General features: G+C 38.4%; 1 protein-coding gene and 1 long non-coding RNA gene across 5 annotated transcripts in view; one reads left to right on the forward strand and one right to left on the reverse strand.

Moving 5' to 3' along the window:
• Window positions 1-10,706, forward strand: part of cc2d2a (coiled-coil and C2 domain containing 2A) — a 22,171-nt gene extending 11,465 nt beyond the window's left edge. Inside the window, exons 23-39 of one of the 4 annotated variants that reach the window (XM_065469688.1) lie at window positions 1-31; window positions 955-969; window positions 3,276-3,443; window positions 3,535-3,592; window positions 3,712-3,821; window positions 4,945-5,041; window positions 6,386-6,484; window positions 6,568-6,744; window positions 7,597-7,611; window positions 7,737-7,940; window positions 8,025-8,114; window positions 8,219-8,332; window positions 8,882-9,016; window positions 9,124-9,246; window positions 9,323-9,381; window positions 9,463-9,640; window positions 9,818-10,706. The exon at window positions 1-31 is cut by the window's left edge and continues 61 nt beyond it. In XM_065469688.1, coding sequence (XP_065325760.1) covers window positions 1-31; window positions 955-969; window positions 3,276-3,443; window positions 3,535-3,592; window positions 3,712-3,821; window positions 4,945-5,041; window positions 6,386-6,484; window positions 6,568-6,744; window positions 7,597-7,611; window positions 7,737-7,940; window positions 8,025-8,114; window positions 8,219-8,332; window positions 8,882-9,016; window positions 9,124-9,246; window positions 9,323-9,381; window positions 9,463-9,640; window positions 9,818-10,003 — 1,859 coding nt within the window. In that variant the 3' untranslated portion in view covers window positions 10,004-10,706. The remainder of the gene's footprint in view (window positions 32-954; window positions 970-3,275; window positions 3,444-3,534; window positions 3,593-3,711; window positions 3,822-4,944; window positions 5,042-6,385; window positions 6,485-6,567; window positions 6,745-7,596; window positions 7,612-7,736; window positions 7,941-8,024; window positions 8,115-8,218; window positions 8,333-8,881; window positions 9,017-9,123; window positions 9,247-9,322; window positions 9,382-9,462; window positions 9,641-9,817) is intronic. The other 3 variants (XM_063465990.1, XM_065469689.1, XM_063465992.1) reach the window with 3 other exon arrangements.
• A 2,094-nt stretch (window positions 10,707-12,800) lies between these two features.
• On the reverse strand, window positions 12,801-14,803 carry LOC135932291 (uncharacterized). The gene is made up of 3 exons (XR_010573404.1): window positions 14,436-14,803; window positions 14,143-14,230; window positions 12,801-13,442 (listed from the first exon to the last, which is right to left on the reverse strand). It is a non-coding gene; the product is annotated as an uncharacterized LOC135932291 (long non-coding RNA).
• Window positions 14,804-15,751: the final 948 nt, after the last annotated feature.

The raw sequence follows: 15,751 nt of genomic DNA on the forward strand, positions 1-15,751 counted from the left end.
TGGTGATAGAAGAAGAGATACCAACCATTGGGTAAATATGCACTGCTAGCAAAAGCTGAATAGCCTGACTCAAAATATATGAGCTTTTTTGTTTGTGCTGTGTATGTTATGTTTCCAAGTACGGCTATTTCTTTCTTTATTCACCTGTGGTGCAGTGTACATTCACTCAGGTACTCTCCTTAAGTACAGATTTAAGGTATTTGTACTGTACTTGCATCTTGTCACTCAACTGTACTTTTAGTCCACTGCTAATAATCTAATGATGTTGTGCGCAACTGACACAGAAGTCACTTTCCTGTATTAAGTACTTTTATGTTTAGTATTTAACACTTTCAAAAAAGTAACTGATAAAAAATACTTCCCTCACCACTGGCAGTTACTAAATACTAATCCATACACTAACCCCCCCCCCCCCCCCCCCCCCCCCCCCTTAAAAAAAGATACCTGTTAATTTCTTTATATTTAATGCTTAATCCTGGTGTTAAAAAAGATTTTAAGGTTACAGAGAGTCCTTGAACTTCCAGTTCCATATGTAAAGCTAAGGCTAGGAAGTTTGACATGTTTGCTCAACAGCCATCAGAAAGAGTTGCAGGGCCAGCATAAAATTACACGCTGATGTAACTGTGCATTTTGGCAGCTGCTGGGTTGGCGTATTTGATCCTTAACTCAACACTGCATTCGCCTGTCTAATTTGTTCTCTCCTCTAGAAGTTAATACATTGTTGTGCTAGAGCTGGTTTCACAACATGTGGACATGATAACAGAACATTTGAAATCAATTTCAGTCTTTGACTATTTTTAAGCAAATTTATATTTAATAATGTACATCAGTGTCAGTCATGCTGTTGATGTACACTTTTTTTCATTTCTTGTTTTTTTTTTTTTTTCTATTTTTCTGCTTTTCTTCTTCTTTTTTTTGTTTTTGTTTTTTTTTGTTTGTTTGTTTGTTTTACAGTGGTGCAGGTCCAGGGTATGTTAGAGTTTTGCTTTGTTTTTTTGTCTCTTTGTCTTTTGTGTGTCTCTGTTTCTCCTTTTAGTTTAAACCCTGAATACCAGTGCATGAATGAATATAACAGACTGTTTCCAGTGTTCAATCCTCCCAGGGTTTTGTAAATAATCAAAAAGAATTTAGTCAGAATATGAAGCTAAAGATTTTAAAAGCTGTAAAATTTCATAGAGATTAACACCAATAAAATGGTAAAATATTAGAAGTTGCTAATATAAGAAGTCTTTTAGCATTCTCTTGCAGCAGTACATTATACTGATAGACATCTTTATATGCTCTACTCTATTGTTTTTCTTCCCCATCAGGCTGCAGTAAAGGGCTGCCCCTCCCTTAACATGGTTCTGCCAGAGGTCTGTTCTTAGTAAAAGGGAGTTTTTCCTTCCTACCGTTGCCCAGTGCTCACTCCTACGGGATCATCTGATTGTTGGCATTTTAAGTCAGTCCAGTTAATTTTTTCAGATTTATTTAAAGTAATTTCAAGGCATCTTACACAAGGATAAAGACACCAACAATCAGATGACCTCCTATGAGCAAGCACTTAGTAACACTGGGAAGGAAAAACTTCCTTTTACTAGAAACAGACCTCTGGGAGAACCATTGTAAGAGAGGGGCAACCTGTTGGGGGTGAGGGAAAAGAAAAGACAGCAGAGGGCGACTTGAGGTACTATGATTAACGACAATAGTAGTGTATAACCACACGAAGAATGAAAAAAGGTGCATTAAAAATAAATGCTTAGTGTGTCATGGGAAGTCCCTAGGAACCTAAGCTTATTGCAGCATAACTAAGAGAGGGTTCAGGCCTACCCGATCTAGCCATAACTATAAGCTTTATCAAAATAGAAAGAATCTCAAAAGTAGAGTGAGTGTCTGTTTCCCAAATCCAAACTGGGAGGCAGATCCAGAGAGCGGCCTGATAGCTGATGGCTGTGCCTCCCATTCCACATTTAAATACCCTAGGAACAACAAGCAAGCATGCTGTCTGAGAGTGAAATGCAGTGAAATTATATAAATGTTTTTAATCAGTTGTTTAATCTACAACAGGGCATTATCCAACTGATTTGGTAAATGAAATGGTACCTTTAGAGCACTTTTCTACCTTTACAGAGCACTCAAAAGCTTCTGTACTACACGCCTAAAAAATACAAGCAATTTTGTTATCTAAATTTATGATGCACATGCTCACACTCAAATGGATGCAAAAATAAAGGATACAAACAAATAAATGCAATGGGATTCAGTATAAAGGACATGTATACGGGTGCTGGTTGATTACTTCCCCTCTCGCTCTCTCTCCCTCCACTTTCCTGTCATTTCTTTACTGTATCTATCAATAAAGCTGAAAAAGGCCCCCCAAAAAGGGACAAGGATATGTTGACAAACAAAGTGGAGGAGTCAGAGATTAAACCACAGTCCTTCCAACTGGTACTCTACCTGTGCTACATCCTGAATCATAGCCGTTCTGTAAGATACCAGATTATATTCCGGCACATTTATACCAGGGCTGTCACAATATCCAAATCCAAATTTGACTTCACATTTATCAAAGAATAAATTGTGATATTTATTACAATATCCGTGCAATTTTGGGTGGAAAAAAAGGCAAAATTATTATTATCATTGTCGATGTTGTTGTATCTTGTCTTTTTGTCAGATCAGTTAAACAACTGTTAACAACTGCAATTATACAAAAGCTTGCAAAGGGAAGAATTTCTGATATTAACAATATTATTCTGTGCATTATTAATACAATAACTGTTTATTTTTAAATATCACAAATATTGTTCAATACACACTTATTGTGATATGCCTATTTTAGACTTTAGATACAGGATAAGCAGCACAGTATGTTTCCAGCGGTTCTTGTTAATGCCATTAAAGGTTACTTTAAATTTTCAATTCAATTCATTTATATAGCACCAAATCAGAACAACAGCTGCATCAAGGTGCTTTATATTGCAAGGTAAAGGCCCTACGATAATACAGAGAAAAGCCTAGCAATCATATATACCCCTATGAGCAAATGCTTTGGTGACAGTGGGAAAGAAAAACTTCATTTTAACAGGAAGAATCCTTAATGATATTGACAAATAAAACTACAAATACCTGGAGGGACTGAGTACTGTTGGTGGTAACCCCCAACCCAGAATTAGAGCAAAAAAGCTTTGTCATATTGCCACAAATTCTTATCTACATTACAGTAAGATTTAATTTTAAACTAATAGTCCTGCAGGCTGTTGACAAAGTGATTACATGTTTGTTGCATTTATCAGGATTTTAGGAATAAACCTTTTCAAGCTGGCTGAACCAAAACGACCACTGAAACCTCAGAGGAAAGAAAGAAAGAAGGTGACGGCCCAGAATCTGTCTGACGGAGACATCAAATTGCTTGTTAACATCATCCGGGCTTATGATATCCCAGTCCGCAGGCTTCAGAGCAAGTGAGTTCAGCCATTCAAATTTAGAAACAAGCATATACGTTTAGAAATCTTACTGGACACTGAACTGTGTTTTAATGGGTTTCTATTGTAGTAAACCAGAACAGTCATCTCATAGTGCCCTTCAGGGCAGCATTGGGCTTCTCGACCAGGTACAGCACAAAGTCTAATCTTATTTTGCTTTATACAAGCAGCCGAGCATAATCTGATAACAATACAGAGTCTCTATAATCAGTGTCAAGTATGTGGAGTATTTGTGTGTCTAATTTAGATACAGGTGAGGCCATTTGTGGAGGTTTCCTTCCAACGCACAGTACTTCAAACAGCCACAGCCGATGGACCAAACCCATGCTGGAACGAGGAGCTGCAGCTGCCTTTTAGGTGAATTGTTTTGTTTTTGTTTTGTTTTTTTGGGGGGGGGGGGGGCTTTGTGTTGAATGATCTCTCTGATTGGACTGTCAGATTTGTAGATTTCCACTATTTAGTGTCACAATATAAAGAGGAATTCAGAATATAAATACCTTAGCATTTTTGATGCATATTAAACTGTAAATATGAATTTGAAAATGTTGGACAATCTTGTTGATAAACTATAACAAAGTAATAATTTTCTTGTACAGGAATAGGAAAATAAATAACATTTTTACGTGTTTTGAAGGAAAAACTTTATATAAGCCACTTTTCTCTCCATCCTACGTCTTTATATCCTCAGGTTTATTACTACCAGCTTTTATAGTACGATGTGGGTGGTCTCACAGAAGTGCTGTGTCACTGTTTACTCTGTGGCTCTCACTGGGAAACTGCCATTTTACTTCACTTCTCTAATAGTGCTCTGGGACTCAAACTGAGTCCATTAAGTCCCAGTTGTTCCAAATCCCTCAAGTCTATACTGAGTTTGGAAGACATTTAGTTTCTATGCTCTGGCCAACTATAACTCTTTACAATACACCCTAAAGTGTCAGTTTACATTTATAGTTACAAGGCATTTAGCCTCAGCACCTGTTTTACTTGATGCTGTATGTCGTATAACTGATCGTAAGTGGATTCCTTTTTACTCTGCTTCTTTTATTATTAATTATCTCTTTTATTGTTTTTTTATTTTATTTTATTTTTGAAATGCCCATTATAATTGTAAATGTGGGGCTAGCCGTGTGTGACTTTTAATTAACAGTTTAAAGATTTTCTTTTTGTTTTCTGTTATTCATCCACAAAAACTCAGGCATGCACAAAAATAGTTGTTGTTTAGGATCTCCTCATGCCTTTGTACCTGTCCTGCACAGGCTCCTTTAATCATGATGAAACTGAGCTGGCTAATGCAGTGTATCACAAAGTGAAAGCTTGGTGTTTTTGACCAGATACGATTACAAGAGAGGCTTTTTGAGCACTTTTCATCAGATTTGACTGGTGATTCTAAACATGCATTTTCCCATCATTGTTTTTCAAAATAACTGCCCAGCACAATGGCTGCTGAGTGGTGTTACTTACCTAATGTTCCTCGCTACAGCGCTCCAAATGGTGACTACAGCACTGCTAGCCTGCAGTCAGTCAAAGATGAGGTTTTCATCAACATATTTGATGAAGTGGTACATGAGACTGTGATGGTGAGTAAACACTGTTCACTTTGTCTCACTTCTCACATCACTCCATTGTCTTCCTGTCAGGTTTAGATTTCAGTTAAAGATCTTGATTCAATATCCGTGAATCAAATGGTAAAAATCGAGTTTATTTATATAGCACATTTCAAACTATGCTTTACAAACTAAAATGCAGCTAAAATAAGTAAAATGCACGACAGTGATGCAATAAAATATAAAAGAGAAGGGATAAGACTAAAACAACAACAAGGCTGTAAAAACAAAAAATGTTGGGGTCATAAAAATGTGTCTTCAGTAAAGATTTAAAATGTTCCAGCGTTTGTGCAGATCTAATATTTAGAGGCAGACTATTCTAGAGTCTGGGACCTGCCACAGAAAAGGTTCTCTCGCCATGAGATTTCAGTTTAGACTGTAAGTTTGAACCCTACAGTTCTTTCTGGAGCATTAAAAAAAGAAGCACAGATAGACAAGAGGGGACTCAGCCATTTAGAGATTTGAAAACAAGGAGTAAAAATGTAAATTGGATTCTGTAAAGAACAGGAAGCCAATGTAAAGAGACCAACACTGGGGGTCTATGCTCCTTCCGTTTTGTACCAGTCAGCAGACGAGCAGATCCATTTTGGACCAATTGGAGACTATAAATAGAAGACTGGTACAGACAAGTACAGAGAAATGCAGTACTCCAGTCTGCATGTAATGAACAGATGAATAACACGTTCAGAGAGATTAGCTGGAACATATGGCTTTACTTTAGCTTTTTCCATCTGAGACAGCTAGCCAGATTGGACTACTGCACTCACCTGCCTACACGGTTTAAAAGAACCATCAAGGTACACACCAAGGGTTTTAACATCTGTCTTACAATAAGAAGATAAGGGGCCCCGAGCACTGTCAATGACAAAAATGACAATCTCTGTTTTGTTTTCATTTAATAAAAAAAAGAAACTAAAGACATCCACTGTTTAACGTCTTGAAGGCAGCGTAATAACAGCTAACAGTGAGCCAGTCCCTGATTTTAAAGTCAGATAAGTGAAATAAAAGGTTATACTGTGAAAAATGGCTTATGTGTAATTTCTGTTAAATATGAATTTCTATCTATGTAGACAGCAACACATATGTCATTTTAGTGATATAATACAATTAATTTCTGTATTATCAGATATTAATGTAATTGCCAACTTGACTTTGGCCTTTATTGATATCTCCTAAAGACCTTTGTGACTATTTTTGTGGGTTTTTATGCTCTTCAAGAGTGAATATAAAAAGAAATTTGACAAAATTCTGCATCCTCACCCTCATTGTGTCATACCAGTACTTGCTGCTTGAATTATTTGTATTTTTGCTCCTCAGAATGACAAAAACAGAGGGAAATCAATTCAAACCCACATAGAGAAGCGCTGGCTGGGCTCAGTCAAGATCCCTTTCAGCACAATTTACTCTCAGTCCAAGGTGCGTCTACGATTTAAGCAGACATGATGTACACACACTAAATGGCTGTGACTGACTGGACTTCTCACTGACATTTCTCTTAGATTGATGGGACATTTAAAGTGAACACGCCAGCTGTGCTGCTGGGTTACAGCAAGGAGAAGAGCCACTTCACTAATAGTGGTTTTGATATCTTGAGAAGTCTGAGTGAGGGAACATTTATCACGCTGTTCATCACTGTCGATCCACAGCTGGTACCTGGAGAGTCTGTTAGGGAGAAGGTAAGTTTAAACGGCAACCTCAAGAAACCTCTTGTCATTCAGCATCATGTTTTGGTAATCTGACTTTGCAGTGAGTCTATCTTTAAAGAAGCTTTTCTCTATATATATATAAAGGAGACCTAATATGTTCATTTCTAGCTCCATGTTTTTATTTGATTACTGAAGTAGCTTTGCATGATTCTCTGGTCACAATAATTTTTACTTTACTTGGCCTTAGTGCAGTTCATCTACAGTCTGGAACAATTGGAATAATTTTACCTACTCACCTTTTCAGCCATCTTCCATCTGTTTGGTGGGGCTTCTGTGCTCAAATACTGAGCTATGTCCATGAGATAACCATGTTCGGAATATCTCTTCCCTTTGACATACAGAGCCCAAAGAAGGAAAAAGAGAAAACTAAAACCAAAGGAAGAGTTTTGGGTTTAAGGAATGCCTTTCATAAAGGCTGACGTCTTAAGATTTATTCCTTGCTCAGAATAGGTCATAGTGTTGTCAGGTGATACATAAGTGATACATAAAGTAATAATGAATGATTTATAGCCATTTGACAAACAAAAACGCTTAAGTAAGGAAGCCCCATTTTTAAAAAATTACTTAGTCTCACAATCGCCAAGTGAAATTTTCTCTGTGTAGGAAAAGCCCTGCTCATTGTTTGAAACTTGAGCAATTTTTAATGTAATGTAAGAAAATGAGCAAAGCTAAGTATGTCTGCTTAAGTGTTTAAATAGACCCTATACATTTTAGACACTTACATGCATGTTTCTTATTTTTGAAACAATTTGTTATGAATTAATTTCCTCTTATTTCTGTCATCCTCTTGTATCGCTTATTTGCTTTTGCTGCATGTACTAGATAAAGGAAATGAAGGTAACTGCTCCATTAGAGCATTTATCCTCCTTTAATCACCCATTCATGACACAACATTTGAAGTTACTTCTTTTTAACTAGCGCTCTGTGCCCTTATTCATTGTTCATTTGACCTTCTCTTGCAGTTTGACACCCAAGAGGATGAGCGCTTACTGCAAGCTTCAGAGAGATTTGAGAGAGACGCAGCTCAGAGATACCCAGACCGACCCTGCATTACCACAGTCATAGACCTCAGTGGGAAGACGGTCTTCATCACACGTTACATTCGACCACTCAGTCCCCCAAAGGAGCTACTGGATGAATTCCCCAATAACCCATTGGAAGCCACGGTTAGTGTGATATTACTTAATGTAGAAAACGTCTTCGGTAATTAGATATAATTTGCTGATGCACTGATATTTATCCCTGCACAGCCCCTCGTTGCTCGATTTGTGTCACTCATCCCTTCTCTGCCTGACCAAGTTTCATTTTCTGCAACCTGCGATCTATGGAGCACCTGTGACGTAAGTGAACTTTCTTCAAGATGCCAGCATTGTATACAGAAGGGCAGTGCTCATATTGTAGTACCTTGTGGTAGCTCCTTTTTTGTTGTTGTTGTTGTTTTTAGCAATTCCTAACCCTTCTAGCGGGTGATGAAGAGGAACACGCTGTACTGTTGTGCAACTACTTCCTGTCTATGGGCAAGAAAGCCTGGCTTATAATTGGTACAGCCATACCGGAGGTGGGTGACATTTATTTCTTAAACCTGAAGACATTTCAGTAACATTTTTAAGTAGAGCACAGCTTTAAAAACTTGCACATAGACCATAAATAAATGTTGGTGGTAATTACCATTAGCAAGCTGTATTCATAGACTGCTATTCTTTAAAAACATACCAAACAGGGTTAAGAGGTCATTGCTTCAGTGTTAGTTTTGGTCATTGCCATGTTAGGGTTTTTTTTGGCTAAAGACAAGCAGACAGCTAGCGGCTACACCCACTTGTCTCAAAGTGACCTCACCCACTTTGACCCACAGTTTCTAAGCAATATAGTTTAAATGTGTTTTATTTAAAAAATTCATAGCGACCAAAACAGTCTTTTGTTGGCTGTGAATATGCTCATCTTTGCTGTAAAGTTCCATAGTTTAATAATGGAGTCTATGGGGACTGACTTTTGCAACCAGTCTTCAGCCACCACTGCAAGAACAGCTATTTTTGCTGCTTCGTTTTTCAGACTTGTTCTTGCAGCAGCACTAAGAGTTCTAAAATCTTCCCTCCTCATCCCTCCTCAGGGACCCACGGCTTATGTCCTGACCCTTGAGCAGAACCTCTACCTTATCTGGAATCCCAGCAGCGGTCAGTTCTACGGGCAGTACGACACCTTCTGCCCACTTCAGGCAGTTGGCTGCTTGGTCAATGCTGACAATGTGAGTAAAGATTTATACATTTAATTACTCTTCATCATTTTTACAATTTTGCATAGTTTTATATTCATGTCTGCTTTTTGTTGTTTTTTTATTTTTTTTATTTTAAGGTTTGGTTCAACATTCAACAATATACATCACCAATGAGGATCAGTTTTGACATCACAAAAGCTAATTTGTGGAAACCGTTTTTCTCCCGAACTTTCTCCCACCCTGGACTGTCTAGCGTACAAGTAAGTGTTCAGTATTTTTGTATAAACCTATTTTTACTTCTTTGTTTGTTTCTCAAATATTTGTCATTGTCTTTAGCCAGAGGAGCTGGTGTATCGTCGCACAGACAGGGCAGCTGCAGCAGAGCTTCAGGACAGGCAAGTAAAACAGCAGAAACTGCCGCTTCTCAAAACAACCACAGGCTAAACGCAGCACATGCACCATGTCGCTCTGAATAGAATCGAGAGGATCCTGAAGGAGAAGATAATGGAGTGGCGACCTCGTCAGCCAACCCGCTGGAACCGCTACTGCACCACCACCCTGAAACAGTTCCTGCCCAAGCTGGAGCTGATCCGAGGACAAGATGTGGCTGAGGGACACCGCCATGAGCTGCAGAGCCTGCTGGGAGACTACAGAGTAAGTCTGAAAAAGGGTGTGCCTCCGCAAGAAGCTACTCTGAGTCACTGTGTTGTGTCATGGATCTTAAGTCTGTGCTGAAGAAGTTGGCCGAAAGCGCGTGAGCTCACTTTGAAAAATTCATATCACTAACAGTTTTTTTGGTTTTCTCTTTTTTTTTTCTCTTTTCCTTTGAAGATTTCGGGATTCCCCCTCAATCTGGCGTTCTCTGAGATCCGGTCCATTATAGAGGCAGTGTACAGCACTGGCATTCACAGTGTTCAGGCATCAAATGTGGAGTTTGCCCTGGCTGTGTATGTGCACCCCTACCCAAATAATGTCATGTCAGTGTGGATTTACTTGGCCTCACTCGTCCTCACATGATGTAAGACTCATCTGACTGTGCCTCGCTGCCTTTGTGGTTTATCAAGCTTCAGCTTTATCAAAGCTGATGTTTAATGCAAATTACTGTAGGTCAAGTTATCTTCATGAACTTTGCAATATTTTCTGTACTTTTTTTTGTATTTAGCTTTCCATATGTACTGGCCCATCTCACGATGTCTCCTTCATACTTTGAGTCAACATGAATGGGCTGCAGATACCAGCTCATTCTACCAGCTGTGACAAGAGCACTAACAAAAAAGCACAACTATAGAAAAATTAGTCAGGGGGGATAAGGAGAGAAGAATGGTCCGTGGAAAGCACTTGCAAAACGGTTCCCTGTTGCCTCTCCAGTGCTTCCGATGTTACTTTTGTTACACCAAAGCAGCAGAAATGGTCTCACAGTGGTTTCTGCTTGCGAACTAGACAGACTGATACCCATATTTTTAATCACATTTATAAGTTAGGTTTTATTTATGAAAGCAAAAAAGACATTTGTGTTGTGAAATAAACTGTAAAATGTATAAACATTTTCAAATCAGCTAAATTGTATTTGAATTAAATGCATAAACTTCTGTCACCACAGCTTGTTTGCTTTAAATATATGCAGACACTCCGAGTCACTCCTCAAAGGTCTATATGTGTATGTATCTATATATTGTGGAGCTCACTTATTCACTTCACAATTTCAAGTCTAAACCTTCCAAACAATGAGTAAGTAATAAATGTTAAAAATTTCCATCTGGCTAGTGATTAACAACCTGTAAACCAAAACCAAACAAAAAATGCTTTCTTGCTAAAAGATTTATGGTTTACATTTTTCGTGTGTTGTTTTCAGTCATAAGTTGGCTCCTTAAATTGGCACTAAGACTTTGAGAACCCCCCTTTAGATGGGTGTTACTTTCCACAGCAGGGCCCAGATGTTGCTCTGTGCAGACATCTGCAGATAGGCTCCAAGTGAAGCTAAGTAAACATATAGTTGGAACAACTATTCGTTCAAGGAGTCCAATCTCAGTGTTTGAGGGAGAGGTCGCTGCATGTGAGCACAATTTCTCAGAGAATGTTTTTTTTTTAAAATTGATTTTAATCTATGAAACATTCCTGACCTGAAGGGAAGTGGGACTCTTGCAGAATGATCTCCCATCAATACGATGAGGGGCTACTGAATGGGTTGAGTGTGAGAATGATGTGAATCAGTCTTCAGAGTACTCTGATCTCAACTCAAGTGAACACATATGAAAGACTGTACCAAAAACTTGGAGCACTCTTCAAAACAATCACCAAAACACCAGCTGAATTGTGTTCATCACTAATAAGTGAGGGTTTGTTTTTTTCCTTACAGTCAGCATTTTTATATTAAATTACCAACAAAAGTCCTTCATCAAACTGCCAGTTTATAGTTTAAATGTGAAGAAAAGTGACCTTTTCTTCTTTCACAGAGTGACAGCATAATTAAATTAAGAAACTTAAAAAAAAAGATGCTTGTATGCAGACTCCTTTGTTGGGTTTGCCTTGACATTTTTTAAATGTGGCAGATTTCTTATAAACATCCCTTGAGGCTGTCAGCAGCCTTTCTAGCAGCAAGACCTGCTGCATACAAGAACATTTTTAAGATACTATATTTCTACTATGGAGTCATGATATACAGGGTGGGCCATTTATATGGATACACCGTAATAAAATGGGAATGGTTGGTGATATTAAAGTCCTGTTTGTGGCACATTAGTATATGAGAGGGGGCAAACTCCTCAAGATGGGTGGTGACCATGGTGGCCATTTAGAAGTCAGCCATCTTGGATACAACTTTTGTTTTTTCAATAGGAAGAGGGCCATGTGACACATCAAACTTATTGGTAATGTCACAAGAAAAACAATGGTGTGCTTGGTTTCAACATAAGTTTATTCTTTCATGAGTTATTTACAAGTTTCTCTTTGTTCTTTGCTTGCCGCTAATGTCACTGGAGAGTGGCATTAGTCGAACATCCCTTCGGCGGATATTAGCTACTCACAAATGGCACCCTTACAAACTCCAGCTACTGCAGCATCTCAACGAGGATGACCCAGATCGGTGCACAGAATTTGCAGAATGGGCAAAACAAAAATTGGAACAGGACCCTCAGTTCACGCAGAAGATTTTGTTCAGTGATGAGGCAAACTTTTATGTGAATGGTGAAGTTAACAAACAAAACCACCGCTATTGGTCTGACACTAACCCACATTGGATGGATCCCTCCAAGACTGTTGGAACAACAAAAGTGATGGTTTGGTGTGGTATATGGGGTACAACGATAGTGAGTCCATTCTTCATCAATGGAAGCCTCAAGGCCACTGGATATTTGAAATTGTTACATGATGATGTGTTTCCCTCTTTATGCACTGAAGCTGGCATGTTCCCTGAGCTTTTCCAGCAAGATGGTGCACCACCACATTATGGGTGCCAGGTCCGAGCATTCCTAGATGAACAGTTTCCTGGAAAGTGGATTGGTCGTTGTGGGCCAGTTGAATGGCCCCCGAGGTCTCCCGATCTGACCCCCTTAGACTTTTATCTTTGGGGTCATCTGAAGGCAATTGTCTATGGTGTGAAGATACGAGATGTGCAGCAACTGAAACTACGAATACTGGATGCCTGTGCTGGCATTTCTCCTGCGGTGTTGCTATCAGTGTGTGAAGAGTGGGAGAAGAGGGCTGCATTGACAATCCAACACAATGGGCAGCACATCGAACCAGAGGCGGAGCCAGACATTTGAAACACCCGGGGCTTAGCCCTAAAGGGTAGTATGCACGTGGGACTTTTTTTTTTTTTTTTTGGGGGGGGGGGGGAGTTAGAAATGACTGAAAGATTAATAGGCTCTGTTTTGAGTTTTGTTTAAAAAAAATGACTTCATATAGGGAAAAATATATATCACATATGCAGGACACCTTAAACTACTTTTTTAATTAAGCAGCAAGGCAGAACAAAATCAGTGCTGTATCAAGACACGAGGACTAAACCCCAATTCAACCAGACCCAGAACTGATCCGGAATTAAACCAGGACTACAACAGTTCAAAATCAGGACTACTTAGGACTTATCCAAGACAGAACCAGAATCAAAACTAGATGATAGTAGCACTAAAAATCATCATAGACCTGCATGACACTTATTTTTTAATTCTACCAAAGTACACTATTTAGATTCAGAAAAGTTTATATAATTACTTAGCCTTGTTGTGCAAACAAGCCTGCATAACTTAATAAATATATAACTTGAAAAATAACAAACCTAAAAAGAAACACGAGGTACGAGATACATGAGTACCTATGATACGGTGATACTTTTGGTAAACAACCATTTGACTAACATGTGTGTCTCACCTGCTCTTGTTCCATCTCTGTTCTGTCCTCATTCTCCATCTCCCTCTCTGCTCCTCTCTCCCTCTCTGTTCCTCTCTCTCCCTCTGTGCTGACAATCATCAAATATACAGTTGAAACCAGATATTTACATACTCTTCAGATAAAAACACAAACACTTTTTTAATTGTAACATCAAATCAGACTAAATGTTTATTTTTTAGATTGATAAATATAAAAAACATATTTGTTAACTTTAAGAGTAAAGAGAGAAACTATCTGTATTTCTTAATTGTAAATGGCACCAAATTGTATTCAAAACTGAGCCACACTTATGGAGCTCCACAGTTCTTTTCCTGGTGTTTTGGTTGACATCTCTTGATTTTCCCATTTCAAAGAAACAGGCTCTGTGTTTTGCCTTATATGCATCCACAGGTGTGCCACCAATTTACTCACATGGACTCAGAAGCTTCTTCAGCTCAGAATGGAATCGTCTGGAGTTTTCTTATTAATTAACAATAAACTTAGTGTATATGTACTCCTAAATTTGATGAAAGTGATAAATATAGACAGCTCTCTCTCTCTTTATTCTGACATTTAACTAATTCAAAATATATTTCAATATTTATCTAAAACAAAAGTTTACTCTAAATTGATGTTGTACAGTAAAAATGTTTTATGTTTTCTCCCTAAAGTGTATGTAAATATCTGGTTACAAATGTGAATATACTGCTGTGTACTGAAATTCCTCTTGTTTTGCATAGAAATATACTGAACAACATACAAAGCATAATATATAAAATAACATTTACCTGACATTTTTCTTTGAAAGAACCCTCTAATGTCCATTCTTATATTTCAGTACATAACTGAAACCGATTTAGTCGGGGAGGGTAACAACTGAAAATATGAAATAAACACACGTAAGCTAAGACTCTCTAAAGAAACAGCATTGTTGCTGTTCGGCTTTTCATTTCGCCATTTGTTGATTCACTTGAAGAGCAAGTAACGTAATATTGGTCAAGTGATCAGTTTGATATCAATCTTTCGTGATAAACCGTCATATTTACATTATTTGTACAATACGAATGATTTGCTTTGGTACCTGGTCGAACTTAAGCTCTCCCCTGTCTGGCTGGCTCAGTTTCTCCAACAGCGCACTCACAGGCAGCAGCTGCCCCGCCCCCTCGCTCAGTCGCGAGCTCGGATCATACCAATATCAGGGGGGATTTACGCACAGTCGTAAATTCCCACAGTGTGCACTATGTGCTTCGAATATTGTGTGTACTTTTTGTTTTATACAGTTGTCAGCCAGGCATCTAACTATGAAAAAATTACACTCCAAAAGACCCCGGGCTTCTGACAAAACAACCCGGGCTTAAGCCCAGTAAGCCACCCCCACGCTCCGCCCCTGCATCGAACACATTTTATAAGTGGTCAGAAACTTGTAAATAACTCATGAAAAAATAAAGTTGCGTTGAAACCAAGCACACCATTGTTTTTCTTGTGACATTACCAATAAGTTTGATGTGTCACATGGCCCTCTTCCTATTGAAAAAACAAAAGTTGTATCCAAGATGGGCGACTTCTAAATGGGTCACCATCCATCTTGAGGAGTTTGCCCCCTCACATATACTAATGTGCCACAAACAGGACTTTAATATCACCAACCATTCCCATTTTATTACGGTGTATCCATATAAATGGCCCACCCTGTACAATAAAAATAATTTGTTGAAAGTTACCAAGATGCACGGAGGATTTTCTGGCCTGGCACTTTACTGACATCGGGTTGGCTATAGCTCAGGTGGTGGATCAGGTCACCTACTACTTAGAAGGTTGGTGGTTCGATCCCCATCTGCTCCAGTCTGCATGCTAAATATCCTTGGGCAAGATACTTAGCATCAAATGGAGTATGAATGTTAGATGGAAGAACTTACATAAGGGGGGAGAAAGTGCTTGTGTGAGTGAAGCAAGTTGTGTGAAGGTCTTTGAGCACTCAGAGTAGAAAAGCACTATTTAAGAACGAGCCCATTTACCATACTTTATTAATCTGTGGTCACCAATTACTATATGCAATTACCTGATAAATCTGTGTGCTAGACTATTTTTAAATGTTAATGTTTTTAAATGTTCTGAGACGTTACTTTTTTGTTAACACAATAACAATAACCAACTGCACAGTTTCTAACTCCAAGATGTTTTTATTAATTTGTTGTGAGTTTTCAACAGAAATCATGCAAGGCTTTTGAACAGGAAAATAAATTCTGCTGCAGTATCATAAATGATGCAGTACTCTAGCTGGCCAAATACGCTGAAGACTTTTCCCAATTGACTATTTTTAATCCTGCTTTGCTATTTCTCTACAAACTCTTCAATCTTTCTCACAAGAACACTGGTCCATTTCTTTGCCCACTGGAG

The sequence above is a fragment of the Pelmatolapia mariae genome, linkage group LG23, assembly GCF_036321145.2.
Source record: "Pelmatolapia mariae isolate MD_Pm_ZW linkage group LG23, Pm_UMD_F_2, whole genome shotgun sequence".
Taxonomy (NCBI): domain Eukaryota; kingdom Metazoa; phylum Chordata; class Actinopteri; order Cichliformes; family Cichlidae; genus Pelmatolapia; species Pelmatolapia mariae.